The sequence below is a fragment of the Solanum dulcamara genome, chromosome 10 (assembly GCF_947179165.1).
Source record: "Solanum dulcamara chromosome 10, daSolDulc1.2, whole genome shotgun sequence".
Taxonomy (NCBI): domain Eukaryota; kingdom Viridiplantae; phylum Streptophyta; class Magnoliopsida; order Solanales; family Solanaceae; genus Solanum; species Solanum dulcamara.
The window spans coordinates 67,638,179-67,658,209 of NC_077246.1; the positions used below are offsets into that span (position 1 = coordinate 67,638,179).

At 29.5% G+C, this 20,031-nt stretch overlaps 2 protein-coding genes across 3 annotated transcripts; one reads left to right on the top strand and one right to left on the bottom strand.

The window, feature by feature from the left end:
* Positions 1-1,102: 1,102 nt before the first annotated feature.
* LOC129869903 (NADH dehydrogenase [ubiquinone] 1 beta subcomplex subunit 7) lies at positions 1,103-1,408 on the bottom strand. Its single transcript, XM_055944475.1, has one exon. It carries the CDS (start codon positions 1,406-1,408, stop codon positions 1,103-1,105), a length of 306 nt encoding a protein of 101 aa, XP_055800450.1.
* A 5,013-nt stretch (positions 1,409-6,421) lies between these two features.
* On the top strand, positions 6,422-14,929 carry LOC129870871 (protein indeterminate-domain 5, chloroplastic-like). 2 transcript variants are annotated; one of them, XM_055945756.1, is made up of 7 exons: positions 6,425-6,559; positions 6,659-6,712; positions 6,795-6,930; positions 7,514-7,913; positions 11,782-12,524; positions 13,429-13,741; positions 14,654-14,929. In XM_055945756.1, the coding sequence occupies exons 3-6, from the start codon at positions 6,795-6,797 to the stop codon at positions 13,701-13,703; spliced, it is 1,554 nt and encodes a 517-aa protein (XP_055801731.1). In that variant the 5' UTR covers positions 6,425-6,559; positions 6,659-6,712; the 3' UTR covers positions 13,704-13,741; positions 14,654-14,929. The 2 variants fall into 2 exon arrangements, with proteins under 2 accessions (XP_055801730.1, XP_055801731.1); XM_055945755.1 differs by lacking the exon at positions 6,659-6,712 and having other exon boundaries at positions 6,422-6,559.
* Positions 14,930-20,031: the final 5,102 nt, after the last annotated feature.

A 20,031-nucleotide genomic window follows, 5' to 3' on the forward strand; every position in this document is an offset into this window, starting at 1 on the left:
TACCTTCAACCAACAAACAAAAAGTACCAGACATCTGTCCACCAAAACTTAATACTTTTGTCTAGATATGAGCCCTAGTTTCCTAGGGTCCATTGCAACCTTAGTGATGGTTTCATTCCAATACTAAAAACACTATTGGAGTGGGAACTAGAACTCTCTATCTACTTAACAATAACTATACTCTTTTCATTTCAATATCGCATAATTTGTCTTTTAGTACAAAATTAGTGAAATTCTTTAGATCTTTTAGTTCTTTGAATCCTACAAGTATCCTTCCAAGAAATCCCTTAAATCAATAAAATGGCAAAAAAATAAATAAAATTTAAGCTACACTCAAGGGTGTGGCTTAGTGGTCATTAAAGTGGGTTGATAACATGATGTCTCACCCCACTTGTGGGATTTCACTGGGTATGTTGTTGTTGTTGTTGATAACCATGATGTCTCAGGTTCAAATTCCAATAGAGAAAAAAATACTAGCTAATTTTTTCCTATCTGTCCTAGCTCCTTGATGGACAGAGTTACATGATATTTGTTGCTTGTGGGAGGTGACAAATATCATGTGGAACTAGTCGAGGTGTGGGCAAACTAGCCTGGACACCTATAACAACAACAAACAACATATCCAGTGTAATCTCACTTGTTGGATCTAGAGAGGGTAGAGTGTACTTAAACTTACTCCTACCTCGTAAAGATAAAAAGGTTGTTTGTGATAGAAACTCGGCTTAAATAAAGCATTTCCAAACAGTTTGAAAAAAGGAACGGCGTAGACACCATGTTATCACAAAAAAAAAATAGCTTTCCATTCCAATTTGGGTAACACTCTTAAGTTTTCAAATGTTTGATAAATTCCACAAATAATACAACTTTCGCAACATTAAAACAAACTTGCCAAACTACTACTTAATTCATTCATCAAGTTAACATCTTAAGCACTACATTAGTCAAATACCATCATTAAAAACAAAACATAGCAATTGGGAGCAAAATCAAAGAGAGGCTCTAGGAAAAACTCATTAAAATATATATAAGGAGATCAATTCGAACTATCAATATAACAACTAAGAAATCAAGTAGCGATTAACTGACCTAGATGATGGAAAAACTAGGCATTAGCAGTCTTAGGAATGAGAGGAGGAAAAGATTGATGTCCCTTTTGCTTCATTGGTGCTTCCTCTTCACGGATCTTCTGCATCTGAAGCATGCGCTCCATAACAAGCTCATACGCACACTTTTCATATGAATGGCGCTCATCCTCACACTTCCATGGAAGATAAAATTCCGATTGCCGACACTTGTTCAAAGGAATCAAAAGGTGTGCGCACTGATCTCTATATGCTAATGGAACTTTGTTTTCCACCATTTCTGCTTGTGTTGCTATCATCTTCTTCGATGAACCGGGAACCTCCATTGCCAAATTGACTTTGCTTGTTCGATTTTTTTCTCGGCGAATTTTCCCCTCTTTTTGATTGCTCTAGAGATTAACTATTGTGCTTGTGCTTTGTGATGTATTATTATTGGGCTTTGGGCTTTGGATGTTTGGGGTTGTGATGATTGGGTTAATCTTCAGGCCCAAAATAATTTTGTGTTTTTTGAAAAAAAAATGATACGGCAAATTATGTGAAATGTAAGCCCATGTATTTTAGTAGGGATTACACAAATATTATAGTGTTATGAGCTAATTACATTCTATTCTTATTTTTTTAAAATTATAAAAATTTCTTAAATTTGGTGGAATTTACTTTAAACTCTTTGGGATGTGGTCTGGTCGACCCAATCATGATATTGAAGGAGGGATACATCCCAAAACGTTCCGATACATTACGTCTTGGTTTCAAATACATCCCTCAACATCTCGATACATCGTGTTTCAATTATGGATAAATCACTCAATGTTCCAATACATCATGTATGTCCCGATACATCGTGTAAAGTGATATATCCGAAAATAAGAGAGAGTAGGGATTTTGATAATTTTTTTAAGTGATAGAGAATTTTAGAGAATATAATAAAATAAGTTGTATATTTAGATAATTTTTCCTAAATTATATTTACCATTTTTTAGCCCATTTTACAAAATTTACAAAATATGGTCATTCGGCCTTCTTTATTGCAGCTGAAGTGCATGTCCAGCTGCCATTTGGGTCGTCTTCTTCCTCTATATCTTTTTCTACTTCTTCGTGGTTTCTCTTTTTTCTTTAAAATTTGAAGTATTGCAAATATGAATTATTTGGAGGAAATTATATATTAAAAGATTTGAAAATCGAAAAAAATTATATCTAAAATTTGAGACTGCATAGAAGTGATTTTAAGTTAATTGAGATTAAATAGTCAATTTATACTTCATGTATAGTTAAGTTATATTTAGCTTTTGAGTGTATTATATTGTATAGTCACTATATAATTTCTCTAACATTTGACTATCTTTTTAATGCAAATAAAATATGGTTATATTTATTGCAAACTAATTACTTATACATTTGAAACTAATCTAAAATGATACTTTTCCTGTCTCAATTTATGCGACACTCTTTTTTTTAATCTATCTCTAAAAAATATTTTTTTTCCTTATTTAGCAACTATTTAATGGTATTATCTCCATTTTACCTGTATTAGTCCCACTTAACACTTTATTAAGGAGAAAAATCAAATAATAAAAGTAAGCAGTAAAGTGATTTTAATAAGGGTAATTTAATTAACATAACAATTTTTTATTCCTTATGTAAATCTTTGTTTGTCTATTATACTATTTTGGGATGTCCAATAATATTTGTCCAATTTATAAAATCAATGAATAATTTATCATTTTGTGTCTATTTTACCCTTGTTATTTCGTACTATTTATTTTTCAATGTTTAGATGACTTATATTTAATGCGGGTGATTTTATAAAATTACCCCTATCATTTACTGTTTCTTAACCCCTCTGCCAAGTCAATAGTGGACAACTATTGTTGGACAGAGGAATATTTCTTAAATTTTGTGTCGGATCAAACCGTGCAACATAAATTGAGAGTGAACAGAGTATGAGGTAACGATTTATAGGACCGATAATTGGGACTCAAAAATAGTTATAACTTAAAAAAGCGATAAATTAGTTGAAAAATAGACACAAAATCTAGGACCCTATGGGAGATTGAGACTTTTACAAGTGAAATTCTAGGATCGTGTCTTAAAGTTCAAAACTACGCAAGTAATACTCAAAAATCGTATGTTGGGAATTCAAAACAAAGAAAGTGAAATTAGATTAGTATCATTTAAATCTTACAGTAATAATCCGTTGAATTCGAAATCAATTATTTATAATTATCTAATGAACTTTTTAGTATATATACAAAGTTTGAAAAAAAATTATTAAGTTTCAATAAATCTGTAATTGACCTACGCTTGCCTTAGTCACAAGCAAAAACTATGGTATCAAGATATATACTTTGAGTTCATGAATCTACCATAACTTATTTAATTTATTGATTCCTAAATTAATTATTTACTATTTTACTTAACTAAACTTTTTGAATAAATATTAATAAAATATTCTTTATGTATTTTTCAAATATAAAAATAAATAAAAATTATTACTTATTTTTCGTGAAAAATATTTTCCTCCGTACCAAACTATACACCCTTGATGTTGTCATATATGTACTAATAGTCTCCCTTGTCTTAAATCAATAACTCATCATTCTCGCACCTATAAATATAATTCTTGGCAGTCGTCATTATCCCTTCCCAACAAGAGCCACCACCAAAAAACAAAAAGAAAAGTCTGTTATTTTTAAGTCTTGACAAATCACTAGTCTTAAGTTATATGTTGTTCATCACCAAAATTAAAGAATGTGTTAGGATATAAAATATTATCTTCATTAAAGTTTACAAATTCAAGCTAGAGGTATTTATCTGTTGGTTCGATTTGATTTACACGTTAAATCGATAATCAGATTATTAAGATATCTATGAAGCTAGGTGTGTAGGTAAAAGAGTATTAAAGTTAACAAATTGAGTTATTGATTGAACTATTAAAGAAATTCAAAGAATTATTAATTGAACTAATAATTTAATAGCATCAAATACAAAAAGTTTTGAACTGTTAAATCGATAATCTAGCCCATACAAATAAATCAATACAGTAATATTTTTTCTGTTCAATTTATCGATTAAATCAAAATGGTTTAACCCCCCCCCCCCCAACCAAACCCAAAACCCCTCTTCTCTAATTCAAGCTTCAAAATTTTTATAAAAAATTGTGATGAATCAAACATAACCGGTCCATAAGGATGAATCAATAACATCTTGCCTATTAGGTGAATGGCGAAAGGTAAAAATAAGATAGACTTTAATAAAATAGAGTAAAATGGTAAATTCAACGGATCAATTGCCTTCCAAAAAAAAAATATGTAACAATTTTCGTAATTATTTTTTGATTTCTCATCTAGTGTCCATATCTATACGATAGTCTAACTAAACTACCATACATAATACTGAATTCACATAGGTTCCCAAATAAAAAAAAAGTATATATAATGGCACTAAGAAGCAAATTAAATTCAACTTCAGACTAATTTAATGGACAAATTTGAAAACAAAATTTAATAGATTAAAAACTAAAACAGTAATGAAAACTGACAATATGCTTGATCTTTAGCAAACAGGCTCCACAAGAACATACCTAATAAAAGCAATGACACAAAATGGCAAATCAAAACTTGACAAGGACTTCAACAATTTTATATACATTTGGAATATTTATTTTGACTACTAGCTAGTTATAATATGTATACACTAGATGTAAAACTCTGTAGCCTAATAAATCATATTAAAAGTGAACTTATATACTAGTCATGTCCCAATGTATGTTACAAATAATTTTTTTCTTCGTAGTCTGTCACAAAAAAAGACATATTTCCTCATTCACAAATGTTTGATAACGTCATCAACATTTTACTTATGTTGGGTTTTACTTATTTTTCAATTTTTTAATTGATATGAGATCGCAAATTATGAGCGAAAAAAATCTGTAAAGCACTTTCAAAGGTCGAAATCTATTAGGGTCTTCATGGAATTATCTAAATATAATAAAAATAGAAACAACAACCCTAGTCGCAAATCAATCAGCCACAATAATACGATATTATAAGTATCTTCCTCTTGATCGAATCTGTAATCACATACAAATCCAAAATCGGGCGGATCTTTGTTCTGAGTAGAGCATAAACCTAAAAAGATGAAACAGACTCATTCAGAAATAAAAAAAATACCATCGCAGTTTGGATTAAATCTCGATGAAAGAATACATAGACATTGAAATTTTAAAAATACTCTCAACATCAAGCAGATACATCGATAAAAGGATTTGAAATTTTAAAAAGTTCTTTAACATGAAGCAGACACATCAATAAAGAGATATTTACTTCTAATTAGCCTTTTATTATTATTATTATTATTATTATTATTATTATTATTATTATTTTAAAGTTGACAGCCAAGAAGAAGGTGACGAAGGAGCAATTTGTCTGAGAGTGAGTAGAAGATACGAAATGAGAGAAAGGGAGGCAACGTTTGCTGGTCAGTGGACCCAAAATTATCATCACATCATCCTAGCCTAATTATTCCAAAAATATTTATTCGCGCTCAATATTTACATATTACTTTAAATTATGGTAACTTATCGTTATTAGTTAATGAATGGATCAGATTAAAATATATATTAATTAATCATGATTATTGTAAAATTACGTCTACTCTGAGTTATTTAGCTACAGATTTACGATGAACTCCCTAACTAATTAAATCCAATCTTTTTGGTAGCCTCTTTTCCTCCATCATTTTTGCATTTTATGTAGTGATATGAAATTATATAAAATAGAGAAAAATGAATAGGACAATCCGCTGCACTAATTAAGTTTCTATTATTTACGGAGTCTGAAGAAAGATCAAATCAAAAGGATCAATTATATGTAATCTTATTTTGTATTTTTATAAGAGGATGTCTTCACATTTCAAATTCGTAACCTAGATTCTTACTACTAATAAAACACTATTTTTCCATTGAAAAATATTCAGTGCCTATTCTCATTAGATATTTTTATTGAAAGGTGAGAAAACAAAAAATATAGCAACGTTTTCATACGAAAAAATAAAGAAGTTACATATTATTTCAGTGAGAATCTGTTTCTTACCATTCATTTTCTCAATAAGTTGATTCGATGAAAAATTAGTGAAAATATTTTCCATTGATTCATGATGAGAAAAATCTTTGTTTTTATTAGTGCCTAATTAATAAAAGGGAAAAATGATACAGATGAAAAAAAGGAGGGTAGGGGGTGGAGGTGAGGGTGGGGGGTGGGGTGGAGGGTATTATGGATATGTGTTTGTCTATGCATGACACCTAAAACAAATATAGAGGAACCTCATATAGCATCTTTTCTTGAAAAAATTCATTTACTAGCAAAGTGTTAAATGAGAGAAAAAGAGAGAGAAAAAAACATCAAATATATCATGGGATGAATATTCTCTTAATTCCTCTTACTCAAGTCTCCCTCACTTAATTTTAAGTTCTTGATAAGGTAAGTGTAATTTAATTCTTCTCTTTGGTTAATTAATTTTCCTTCATCTTTTTTATTAATTGAGTTAATTTTCTTACTTTAATTTCTCCAAACATTTAGAAGAGCAAAAAAAGAGATCAAGATCAAGAGGAAATTAATTAAATCAAAGAAAAAGTTAGTGTATGAAGCTTTATTGTAATTAAATTCTTTTTTTCCTTCATTTTTATGGTTAATTTCTTGATATTTTTTTATATAGATGGCTGGAGGTTCATCAACATCATCATCTATGTTTTTTGGAATGAGAGAAGAAGAACTAATTCAAAATCCACAAGAAATTCTCCTTCAAGCTCAAGTACCAACAAAGAAGAGAAGAAATCAACCAGGCACACCAAGCAAGTATCTAATTAATTAATTAGACTAATTCTATGAAAAAAGGTTTTTTTTTTTGAAACATAAGAACAAGAGAGAGCACTAGTTATTTTTTAAAAATTTCTTATATTAATCTATCTATAGTACAAATAAAAGTTGAAAATAATAATTTATAACATAAGTTCAAGTTTTACCTTAATTTGTTTTTGAGGAAAACCCTAATTTTGATAGGGTCTTCCATTTTTTTTGCGCTCACCCTTTTCAGTAATGGACTATGAGAGATAAAAAAAACGAAAGAAACCGACTAAAAACTTGAACCGCTTGACTAACCCCTTCATATATAGTTCATTCATTAGTGTTAGCGTATATAGTTGAAACCAATCAGAAGTGTAAATCGTGATAGCAAAGAATTATGTATCTTCATTTTTTTAGTTTCCACCATATATATGATGAATTTTATGAACTATGAGGGTAGTTAAATGAAAATTGAAAAAATCCATTTGTTCAACTGAGTCCATTCATTGTGGAATTTTGTAAGTTTCCATCATATATAAATCATATATACTAATAATTCATCATTTTTTTTTATTGTGGTGGAATGAACAGGTCCAGATGCGGAAGTGATAGCGTTATCACCAAAGACCCTAATGGCAACAAATAGATTCTTATGTGAGGTATGCAACAAAGGTTTTCAAAGAGAACAAAATTTACAACTCCATAGAAGAGGACACAATTTACCATGGAAATTAAAGCAAAAAAATACAAAAGAAGTTGCAAAAAGAAAGGTTTATCTTTGTCCAGAACCAACATGTGTTCATCATGAACCAAGTAGAGCACTTGGTGATCTTACTGGGATTAAAAAACATTATTTTAGAAAACATGGTGAGAAGAAATATAAATGTGAGAAATGTTCAAAGAAGTATGCTGTTCAATCTGATTGGAAAGCACATACCAAAACTTGTGGTACTCGTGAGTATAGATGTGATTGTGGCACTCTTTTCTCCAGGTACGGAATTTCGTCGCTAATCTGTCGCTAAATTAGTCATAATTATATAACATGATTATGTTACTATAGTGATATACAGAAGTTGATTAATTTGTTTGTTGCTAATTTTTGTATTTTTTCTAGTAAACTCAACTATTTATCTTTTTTTTTCTTTTCTCTATGAGATTCGTCACTAAATAGATCGTAGCTAACGAGAGTTTTTGATGATTTAATGTTTATTTGTTGTTAAATGGAATTAGCAATTGATTTTTATTGCATTGTTCGTTCATCGTTGATTCCTGTTTTTTTTAAGTATGGAACTCGTCTATCTATCTTTTATAATGACCAAATTTTCTGAGTGTTGTCCACTTTTAGTCACAAAAAGATCGAAATTTAGGAACCATTTTTCTTAAATGTTGTGATTAGTCGAATTATGTCATATAAATTACGTAAGAGAGTATAGAGTTTTTTTCTTCAAGTACTCAGTATTAATTGTTTTTTTCCTCGTAGGATTTTGGGTCGTGTCTTAATTAATTTGGCAGTGTGACTGATCATTCTTTCAAAACAACTATTGATTATTTAAAATTTTAATTTTTGTTTTTATTTGTTTTATTTTATTCATCATAGTCTAGTTGTTACTTGATGAGACTTTTGAATTAAGCTTGGCATCTTTTTTTATTTGTTTTTTCCCCAGGTGATGAAAAAGTTTTCTCCATTTTTTCTTGCAGTTACAAGATTCTCTTTTCTTTAAAAAAAAATAATCATTTTTCTTCACTTTTTTTAATTTCTTTCTTTTTGGTTTTTTTCTCTCTGGTAGTTTTTTGTTTTTGTCTTTGGATCTTTACTGGCATAGACAATGTGTACACGTGAAATTATAAACACCTTGGTCGTATTTTTTTTTTGTCTTTTTTGTTTACCATTGGTAGTATATAATAATTTATTTAAAAGATTAAACAATGATAAAATTGTTTAGTAAATATATTACTATTTGTAATGTTTGATTTATTAAATTAAAAATGGATTATGAAATGTATAATTTATTTTTTCAATTTTAACCTGTCTTTTATTAAAAAAATATAGCTTTGACGATGAGTAATGTGTTATTCCGTTGTTTTATCTCGAGATTAGTAATTTTAAAATTGTTATTCTTCATGAAAATAGGGTACTATTTCCTTCGTTTCTTTTTACTTGTCACATTTCATTTTTCAAGAGATAATTTGAATAGTTTTTTGAGTTAAATTGAATTAATATAATTACTACTACTACAACAACATATCCGGTGAAATTTTATTAAGTGGGTCTTAAGATGATAGAGTGTACCCACACCTTACCACTACCTCGAGAAGGTAGAGAGTCTATTTTCGAAAGATCCTCGGTTCAAGTGTCTCAAACCCAAGTAAAAGAAGAAGAAGAAATAATGAAGACAACAAAGCAATTAATAAGAAAGACAAATGTAAAATCTACAATAAAGAAACAACAATAACAACAAAATAGTGTGATAATAGAGACACAATACACAACAAAATACGATGATCCTCCATTAATCCTTCACCCTTACTAATCTTCTGTCCTAATACGCGTCCTCCATTCTTTTCTATCTAGGATCATGTCCTGGGTAATATGGAATTGTACCAAATCTTATCTAATCACCTTTCTCCAATAATACAATATTTTAAATTTTAAAAATTTAGATATTCAAAAATTATTTAAAAAATACTATAAATAATAAAAAATATATATCTTAAAATATTTAAATTATTTATCTTGATATTACGAAATTATAATTTTTTATCCCACCAACAAAACGAGCGTATCACCCAGAGACACTCTCTCCTAGGAAGTATCGTCCTTTTTCCGTTACATTTACCTTTTCAAGTTATTCACGTGTTGCTATGGTCATGCATGAATAGTAATACTTGTCAGATTTTGTTCTTTTATTTAATTGGTTGGCTATATTATATGTTCTGAATTTTTGCAGATTATACCCTTTTCATGATAAAGTTTTTGACTACTTTCTCATTATATATATTCATTCACAAATTAAAGTAAATGTGAATTTATTATATATAGTAGATAGTAGGGGCGAAGCCATCTTGAGTTCAATGTTTTATTTGAATTAATTTGACGAAAAATTATATTATTTATATATGGTTAAAATAATTCTTTGTATATATATAATAGATGTCGAATCTTCTTTGGCTAGTTTGTGCGTCTATTCTTCATACTTTAAACCTCGTTAATGAAAATTCTGACTCCGCCACTGATTGATAGATAGATAAAAGTTATAAGTATATTTGAATTATTATTATTCTTAGAAATTTTATACTTTAGTAAAGTTTTCTCATGTCTATTGGCGATTGTTTTCAAATATTTGGTCATAGTTAATTTTGAGATGCCATACATGAATAGTGATAATTTAGATAAATAAAGGAAAGAACGAATAGGTAAAATATAAAATTCAAAATAATGAGGGTATGAGGTATCATTTTAGCTATATTAAGGCTATTTTTATGTGTTTTAAATTAGTGATTTATAAATATAGTTTTTTAAACTGGCAGTTTCATTTATTGACCATTAATTTCCTAGTATCTTCTGTTGCATTTATTTGTTTATTTATTGTGGAAAGTTTACATCATTTATTTCCCAATTTTGGCAAATTATTCTTTGTCAATATTCCTTGCATTATGTTTCCGTCAAATTTGGCCAGACTTTTAGTTATACTATATATTTTCATTAATGTAAGAAATTTTATATCATCAACTTATCTTTAGTTGTGATATAATATGTAATCTATTTTTATTTTTTAAAATTATACATTTTAAGGTGGCTTATCTGTCGATATCTTGTAAGTTATAAATTCTTTATAACTTAAACTTATATTCTTCATGTTCTTTTTTTTTTCAAGTTATAATTTCGTCTATTCATCATGTTATTTTTTATATTATTTTTTATTTTGTTATTTTCCCAACAACATTAATTTGATAATGACAAGGCCGCAAAAAATTAGATTGAATTTATTGAATATTGTAAATGCATTTTAACTTCATTTTTTTCTACAAGTTTTCTTTTCTAGAATGGGACCACTTGCCAAATTTTGAGTCATTATCAAGTCAGTTTCTTTTACTAGTTTAGGTAAATTCAATTGTATGTTTAATCATATAGTACATAAAAAGTTTTTACTTAGACTAGTTAATATAGACAATATTCATGTATAGTAGTTGTTACAAAAGTCTACAATTTGTTAATTTTAGCCCTAAAAATATACTATTGTCATTGTCATTAGTGCAAAACAATTTGAATTGGATTTAACTTACCATACTCAATTCTAATTTATCTTTAATCTCACTTATTATGATGATTATGTGTAATTATCTTTATTTGGGTTGAGCATAAGGTCTTAATTAGATTCTATATTTACTTCAGCGCGAATTATTAGTTTCATTCCCGAATTATTTTCTGTCTTAGAAATACCCCTTTACTTGGCTAACTGAACTTAAATACACCTCCGATCTTGCAACCCTCGTGGAACATGAGTGTCAGTTGATAGTATTAGCTCAATTTTAGGAACCATGTACTAGTTTAGCGGAGAGATTGTAAGTTCATGTGCACCACAATTTCTATACTAAATCTGCCCCTAGAGAGAGAGAGAGGGGACAAGGCGGGCATTTCAACCCTCACCAACAAGGAGTTTAAGACCAACTGAGCTATTAAAATTCTCCTTTTTTTTTAGCTTGAGTTTGTGTATTATTTTTTGGAATTTGATTTATATACATTAACACCTTACACTTTCCTTCTTTTTTTCTTTTACATCATATATATAAATATTTCTTAAATGTCAATGCACATAACTTAACCTTGTATATATATATTTTTTGTCGTGTTAACACAGGCGCGACAGCTTCATCACACACAGAGCCTTTTGTGATGCCCTGGTTCAAGAAAATGCAAGAAATATCATTTCACCAAACACCTTGATGAACACCCTTGGCATGAACAACAACCAATATTTATATGAAAGTAGTAGCAACATAAACTTAGGTAGCTTCTCCAAATTGGGCAATAACAACAACAACAACATCACAAAGACTACTACTAGTAGTGGTGTTCAATTTGATCATCATCATGACAACAACCTCATTGGGTCAAGTACTACTACTAATAATAATAATTCCTTTTTCCTTCAAGAAACAATTCAAGATTATAATGCCAACAACAATATCAAGCCATTAATGGTCCATGGCCAAATGCAACTTCCTAGTCTTGATCAAAACAATGGCAATAATAATAGTAGTAGTGCTATGTTTAACCTCAACTTTTTTCAGAACAATTTGTCTACCAATGGTGGAATTTTGGGTGATCATCATCATGATCATAACAATAATATAACTTGTTCAATTCCATCACTTTATGGGGTACAAGTACTTGAGAGTAGTAGTACAACTTGTTCAGCTGGTGGACCAATAATGTCAGCCACAGCATTACTACAAAAGGCAGCACAAATGGGATCTTCTAGTACAAGTAATATTAGCACAACTGCCTCATTGTTCAAAGCCTTTAGAAGTACCAGTGGTTCATCCTCTAGTGGTACAAAATCTGATCAACAAGCTTTCAACTTTGGCAGTGAAATTACAGGTATGGTATATTTAATTCTTATAATTTGATATTTTAAAAAGAATCGATTTCATTCAACATTTGATTCAAAGAACTGCGCTTAGCAACCCCCCCCCCCCTCTCCCTCTTCCTCTTGTTCATGAAACGGCTCTGTTGCAATGAATGACATAGGTTATATATGTAGTATCCGAAATAATATTGGAGTGATCTAGTAGTTGGGAAGGGGTCTAGAAGTGTCTGCTACTACACCACATTAGGTTTTACACATTTACGGAGCTAAGGAGCTCAATCCTTGCTCTTTATTCCCATTTTCGCTCAGGCAAACCGGGCATTACTTTTTCATCTATTGCACTTTAAAGTTTTATATTAAGTTAAATTTTGGTGGTCATAGTGCTCAATATTGAAAATATATTAGGTTCATGCAGAAGTAAAGCTAGGATTTTTGAATTTTACGTACGGAGTTTTAAATAAATTATTTGGACACATTAAGTGATTTTTTAAACCCAACTAAGGGTTTGGGCCAAAATTATAGGTTCTGTCAATACTGTAAAGCACTAAGCAGGATTGTAGCCCTCCCCCATTTAATTAAACTCATTAATAATATACTCCATTTATCCAATTTCATATGACAATTTTCTTTTAATTTATTTCAAAAAGAATAACATGCATGTATGCTATTTAAAAATAAAGTAACTTTAGATTTCATAGTTTACCGTTAATAACAGTATTTTATGGATGTTGAAGTGTCTATTACATGTTTAAGACTGCGGTTTCGATTTTCTTTCTTTCTTGTTTTTGATGCATAATCAAACATGTACCATCATATATGTTAATTGAGACGTAAAGACTATTACGTTTGTTTTCTGCTTGTTAAAATTTTTGACTCCGCCATCAACCGTGAAAACTACTTTGCATGACCTTGTAGATGGTGTCATCAATGCTTATGGAGGTGGATCACATGAAGGGTACAATACAACAACCAAGTTAAACTTTGAGCAACATCAAGGTCCACCTCAAAAGAAACAATTGACTAGAGACTTTCTTGGAGTTGGGGAGATAGTAAGAAGTATGAGTGGAAGATTTAGTACCCAAAGAGAACAACAACAACAGCATAATGGATTGAACATGATGAGCTCATTATTGGATCCAAACAGAAACCAAATCCAACAGAGTTTTGGAAGTGCTGCTAATTTTCAATGACTAACTTGTTCAAGAAACAAAAGCACAAGAAAGCACAGGTATAAGTTTAAATTTAGCTCATTAATTGTACAATTGATTCTGAGTAGCTTTATCGAGATCAGAAACAAATCATGCAAAGGCTTCTAATAGTCGGTCAAATTTTTGAAAGGTCAAAAGTGTTTGTTTTAAAAAAGTGAGGTGTTTGGCCGAACTTTAGGAAGAAAATAAATATTTTAGGGAATAGCATAAGTTGTTTTTCATGAACTAAAAAAAAATATTTTTTTCTAAAAGTAATTTTGAAAAAAGAATACACTTAGAAACACTTTTAAAAAACCTCGTTAAACATTAATTGTTGCTAAAAAGTTTTTTATAAAATTTATTGGTCAAACACATACTTTTTTTGAAAAGCACTTTTGAAAAAAACGTATTTTTTAAATAAGTTGAGTTTAGAAGCTTGACTAAACAATCTATAGCTCTGTAATTTGTTCTAGTTCTAATTTTAATTTACTAGCTACTTATTTCATGGCTTTTATTTGTGCAATATAAATACAAAGACATTTTAAGTACTAAATATGGGTTACTGGGCATGTGAGTTTTTGATATAGCCAATTTGATACCTTTGTATTAATTACAAATTTGACTCTGCATTATTCGTAAAATTTAGACTCTTCATTTTTATCTATGATTACTCGGTAATTTCCACAAGCACAAATTCTTTATATTGTTATATTAATGATATGTATTGAGATTATTATTTATAACTTAACTCAACAAAAAATATTATTTTATGTTAATACATTTCTAACGGGGAGTACGATAGTATATCTGATCCACTTGGTTAACGTTAAGCTTATTTTTGTGCCAAAAGGTATAATTACTCTATTTTCAATATTTCGAAATTATAATAAATTCATAGAGACACACAATTAAGAGAACGCCCTTATTGATTAATTTATGATTATATTTTGCAGGGTATGTATCTATGTTTGGAAGAAGGAGAATTTCAAGGATGAAGAAAAAACTTTGTTTTTTTTGTTTTTGTTTTTCCTTTAAATTGTTAAGACTTTCCCCCCCCTTTTTGTTGCTATGAGTTCTATAGTCTTGACTCTATTTCTTTAGTCCTTTCTTTTTAGTTTTTGATGTACTGTTTAGAAAAATAGGCCAGGGCACAGACAATATATAGCTTGATGAAAACAGTACTCTTTAGATCTAAATGTACATATATAATATGTTTGAATTTTCTTAAATTTCTTAGTGTATTTATAATAGCAAAAATAATAATTAAGATTGAAAAATATCACAATAATCGAGGTTTTTATTTCAATGTAATAGGTGTTACAATCTTTATAATTCTTTGATATTTTTTTTCTTTGAAAAATAAATTTAAGGACTTTTTAGTTTGATCTTGAACTAGACGGATCGTCACAAACACTTTAATGATCGCCACAAGTAATAAATATCTCACGAACAAGTAACTTTGATCTTATACACCTTGGTATTTGATTCGCCTTCATTAAATTTGATCTTGAACACCTTGCATAGTTGATTTGCTTTTAACTTGTAGATGAATGTTTGCGGTTTGTAGAGAAACTTGTAGTTTTTGATTCACAAGTTCCCTAGATTTCTTATATATTTTGTCTCTATTTTAAATTATTAAGATCCTTATTTATTGTTGTAGAATAGAAGGATTATAATGAGGATGAACTCTTCGACATAAATATATATTGACCTTTTTTTTGACTTTTGATTTGACTAGACAAGTTATGTCATTTTGATACATGACATGATTTTATTAATTCTTTCATTTACGTCATTTGACATGTGGCATAAAATTTGGCCTCTATGATAAGATGACTTTATAGCCCAACAAAAAATTAAACTCGTATTTATTAGACTTAAATAGTTAACTTAATTATATTATTCCAGAATATTTATTTAAAGTAATATGTTATGGATTTAAAAATATGGTCTAAATAATTTAATTAGTCGGTAAATATTAGTCAAATTCTGTCCCCTGAATAATCTAAGGATATTAAATCGACTGAAAAAGAAATGAGAATGGAAGGATCTTAGGAGTATAATACTAGTATATCATAATTAATAGCATATGTTATTTGTCATTTTTACTAGGTAATCGATTAATGAATATCATTAAGAAATTTATATGTGATTACCACCAATTATATATAACACAATTGTGTAAATACACTTCTGTTAGTTAAGAAGTATCATTTCGATTTGGACTAAAATTTTAATTTGGTGTATAGCATGACGTAGTGGATAATAACTAAATACTCTAAAAATCAAACTTTAGTTTATCGAGTGATTAGTGATCGTGAGACATTATTTAATATGATAAAATATTCTTGAACTTTGTACCCCTACCCCCTCCAAAAAAAAAATAATAATCTTAAACACGTAAGATTTAATTAAATGATTTTTTTTTATAAGTCTTTGAGTATTTCAAACACATACAAATAATTTGTATCTGATTGAAAGTGTTGTTGCAATGCAAAAGGTCATTAAATATTATCAAGGGCAAAGTGTCACGATTCAATCTGACCATGAGTGACACCCAAACTTAACCTTCTAGATGGGAGAACCAACGATACAAACCCTAACTTATATTAACGATTCAACTTATAACCCATTACAATAATGCGGAGCTCAACCTTATTAAAGTCAGAAATAACAAAAGCCACTAAAATCTATTACGTAACGTTTCCCAAAATCTGAAAGTCATCATTTCAAGAACATCTAATTCTAAAATACTGAGGCTGAAAATATCAAACAACAGAATAAATAAATAACATAATGTGTCCGAAAACTAAGGACATCATGCCATGCCCGAGAGAATTCAACACGAGCTAGAACGAATAGCTCACCCTAGAACTTGATGTGCTGGACACTGGCTAGAGCTGAGGTCGAGTCAAAGTCGATGGAACACTCGCTACACTCCACAAAATAAAGCAAAGAAAAAAACACAAGGGTCAGTACAGGATAACATGTACTGAGTAGGTATCATCAGCCGACTCAAAATAGAAATCAATATGCATAAAGTAATAGCGGAAAATCAAACATACCACTTAACAGGTGGCAACCAACAAGATCAAGATCAAGATCAAGTGACAACATAATGAACAATTACATAACCAATCAACAATATTAAGATTATACATGAGGAGTTAGACCTCCACATCACGCCCTTTTGGAAAATGAGTTATTGGAGATTTGGTAGCATTAAGTCATTTTAAGTTGTTTTCCTTTAATATTACCGTGTCGGAATGTGACACTCGATCCAAATATATCATGCCGGAACGTGACACCCGATCCAAATATAATTAATTTATCATTCTTTATTATTACATTCCACTTCATTAACAATATTTCATCAAGCCTTCTTTATTCAAGGCACCATTTTTGATAGGGCAAGTTCAAGATTATGAATTTCACGATCTTGAGATTTCAGACCAATCACAACAACATACCAACCATCCAAACCACAACAATTAAATGCATAGTAAACTTCACACATTACTCAATGACTATCAACCACTATTAAGAGTTTATCTATGATATATAATAAAACCATAACCTATCTCAACCGAAAAACTGAAGTCAAGCAAGCTAATTAACCAATGAGTTTCCTTTCTTCAATGCCTCACGTTTCCAATCTATCAAGTATACAATATTCGTAAGCAAACGAATCCGTACACATCGATATTATATACCTATTTAACCTAGATCCAACAACTTAGCCAATTCTATAATCAATTTCCTAAAATTCAAACCTAGGATTAGGTCTTAATTTCTCTAAATAACATAATTTTAATGGTATCATATAACATAATACACTTAATATTTAATTACCTATCCCAATACATCAAAACGTGAATGATATCCAAGAAAATTTCAAACATCGGAGCCACATTAGAAAGCCACTGGTGCCAACTTACGAGTTGACAATATGCTAAACTTTTGCTCTATTTGAAGTTGAATCATTCTAGCAATCATTAGCACATCATTAGCTTTAATTATTAGTCATCATTACGACCTTATGGTCGACCCAAACAAGCCGCTATTCAAACATAACAAAGGAAAAGAAAACCTGCAAATCTTTCAACCTAGTCAATATAATTTAGTTCCTTTCAATTATTATTCAAAGTAATAAAATTTCACTAGCTAGACATCAATATACAAACGATACCTGAAGTTGTTTTTCCCTTTAGTGTCGACGCCGCAAGTGAGTTTTGTCTTCTCCCTTTCTCTTTCTTTTCTAAATATCTACTAAAAATGATAGTCATACTGACTATTTTAATAATTATGGAATAAGTGGTACAAGGTATTAAACATATTACCACTTTAGCCCATTAATTAAATAAGTTATGGAAATTCACCCTTCAATTAAATAACCATAATTATCGAATAGTCCAAAATACCCATTAAAAATTTACGGAATGAATCTTTTATGAAATAAAAAGTTCTAGTTTTCAAAACGACCTAATGGGTCGTTATACAAAAGGGTAAATATATTCCATAATTTTGCTATGTAAAATGGATATATCCTTACTTAAATAAAATATGATGAATCTATAGTTTAATAATCAAAGAAAATAGAAAAATTGACATAATGTTACACATCATATTAAAGTGGAGTGACTAAAATGGAAGCTCGTATCCAGTTTCTTGTGGGATAAGAATATGCCATCAAGATTTATAGGGTAAGTTTTACAAAGCGATTTGTTCGATCATTTATGTTATATAGCAACTTTTAGACGATTAAGAACTTACACGTTCAGAAGATGAAAGTAGCGGAAATGAAGATGTTGAGATGGATGTGTGAACATACTCGGAAAGACAAGATTAGAAATGGAGAAAATCGAAATAATGTGGGAGTAACCTCCGTGATGGACAAGATAAGAGAATATATTTTGACAAGATTTTCATGAGTCAGCTTAAACTACATATCAACCTAAATTTTTTAATGGACAGAAATGAAATAAGCTAATAAATGCATTGATCGATAACATGCTCAAACTTTAATGAATTGAATGGATTGTAATTTTTATCGACAAATTTTACTACTTTTAACTAGGGCTGTACAGGACAAACCGATAAACCGCACCAAACCGACAAATCGAACCAAACCGAAAAAAAAACCCAACTAGTGGTTTGGTTTGACTTGGTTTGGTGTTTGAAAAAAATACCCGACCATTATAGGGTTGGTTTGGTTTTAACTAAAAAAGTCAAACCGAACCCAAACCGACCCGATTATAGATATACTACTTTTAAATTATGTTATACATAAAAATATTTATTAAAATGTAATTTATAAATATTTTTTAAAATTTTTTCATAATTTTTGTTTTCTTTCTTATATTTAGATTTGGACTTGAGTAGCCCATCTAAATAATATACAAAAAAAACTTATCTTATAAAGTTATATTATAAAGTTAAAACTTCAAACAGTGTTGTGCCTCCATCTTATATGTTGATATTTTGTACTAGAATTCTTTTTAAGAAGCACTACTCTGTGCTTTTTATTAGATACTATGAGAAACCCAAAAAAATTTGAAAAAACCCAAAAAACCCGAGAAACCCGAAAAATCCAAAAAATCCGAGAAAAATTGATATCGAAAAACCCGACTTTTATTGGTTTGGTTTGGTTTATAGATTTAATAACCCAACACAAATAATTTAATTTGATTTGTAAAAAATCCGAACCAGCCCGGTACATGTACACCCCTACTACTAACCATTGTATTCATTTTATTCATATACAACCTTTTCAATCTTTATCTTACAAATAACCTAAAAAGAAGAAGTAGATGAAAAGTTCGTCTTGACAAAACTTGCACCTTTTCAAAAATGACTCAATCAAAATTTAATTCCATTGAAGTTTTTTGATAAAAGGAATATATATATATATATATATATATATATATATATTTCTGTTTTCCATCCGATGTCCGAAGCTCGTAGATCTCCGATTATATTCGAATCGTACTACAGGGCTCATTTGGGGGTGATGTTCCCAACAAGATTTTTTTCATTTTTAAGGCTCGAATCCGAGACTTCTGGTTAAGGATGAAGCAATCCCACCATTGCACCCAAATCAATGTTGATAAAATGTGATATGTCATAAGCGTGACACTTCAAATAAAACCAGGACATTGTCAAGTTATCAATAAATTTAAGGGTATGTAAATGACTATTCTAACAAGTTTAGAGGACAAAATTTATAGCTTCTTTGTATAAATTTAGAGAAAATGATGAAAGTTCATATTAGTTCCTTTAATATGTATTAAACAATATTAAACTCACATGTATGTCAAAGTTAATATTTTTA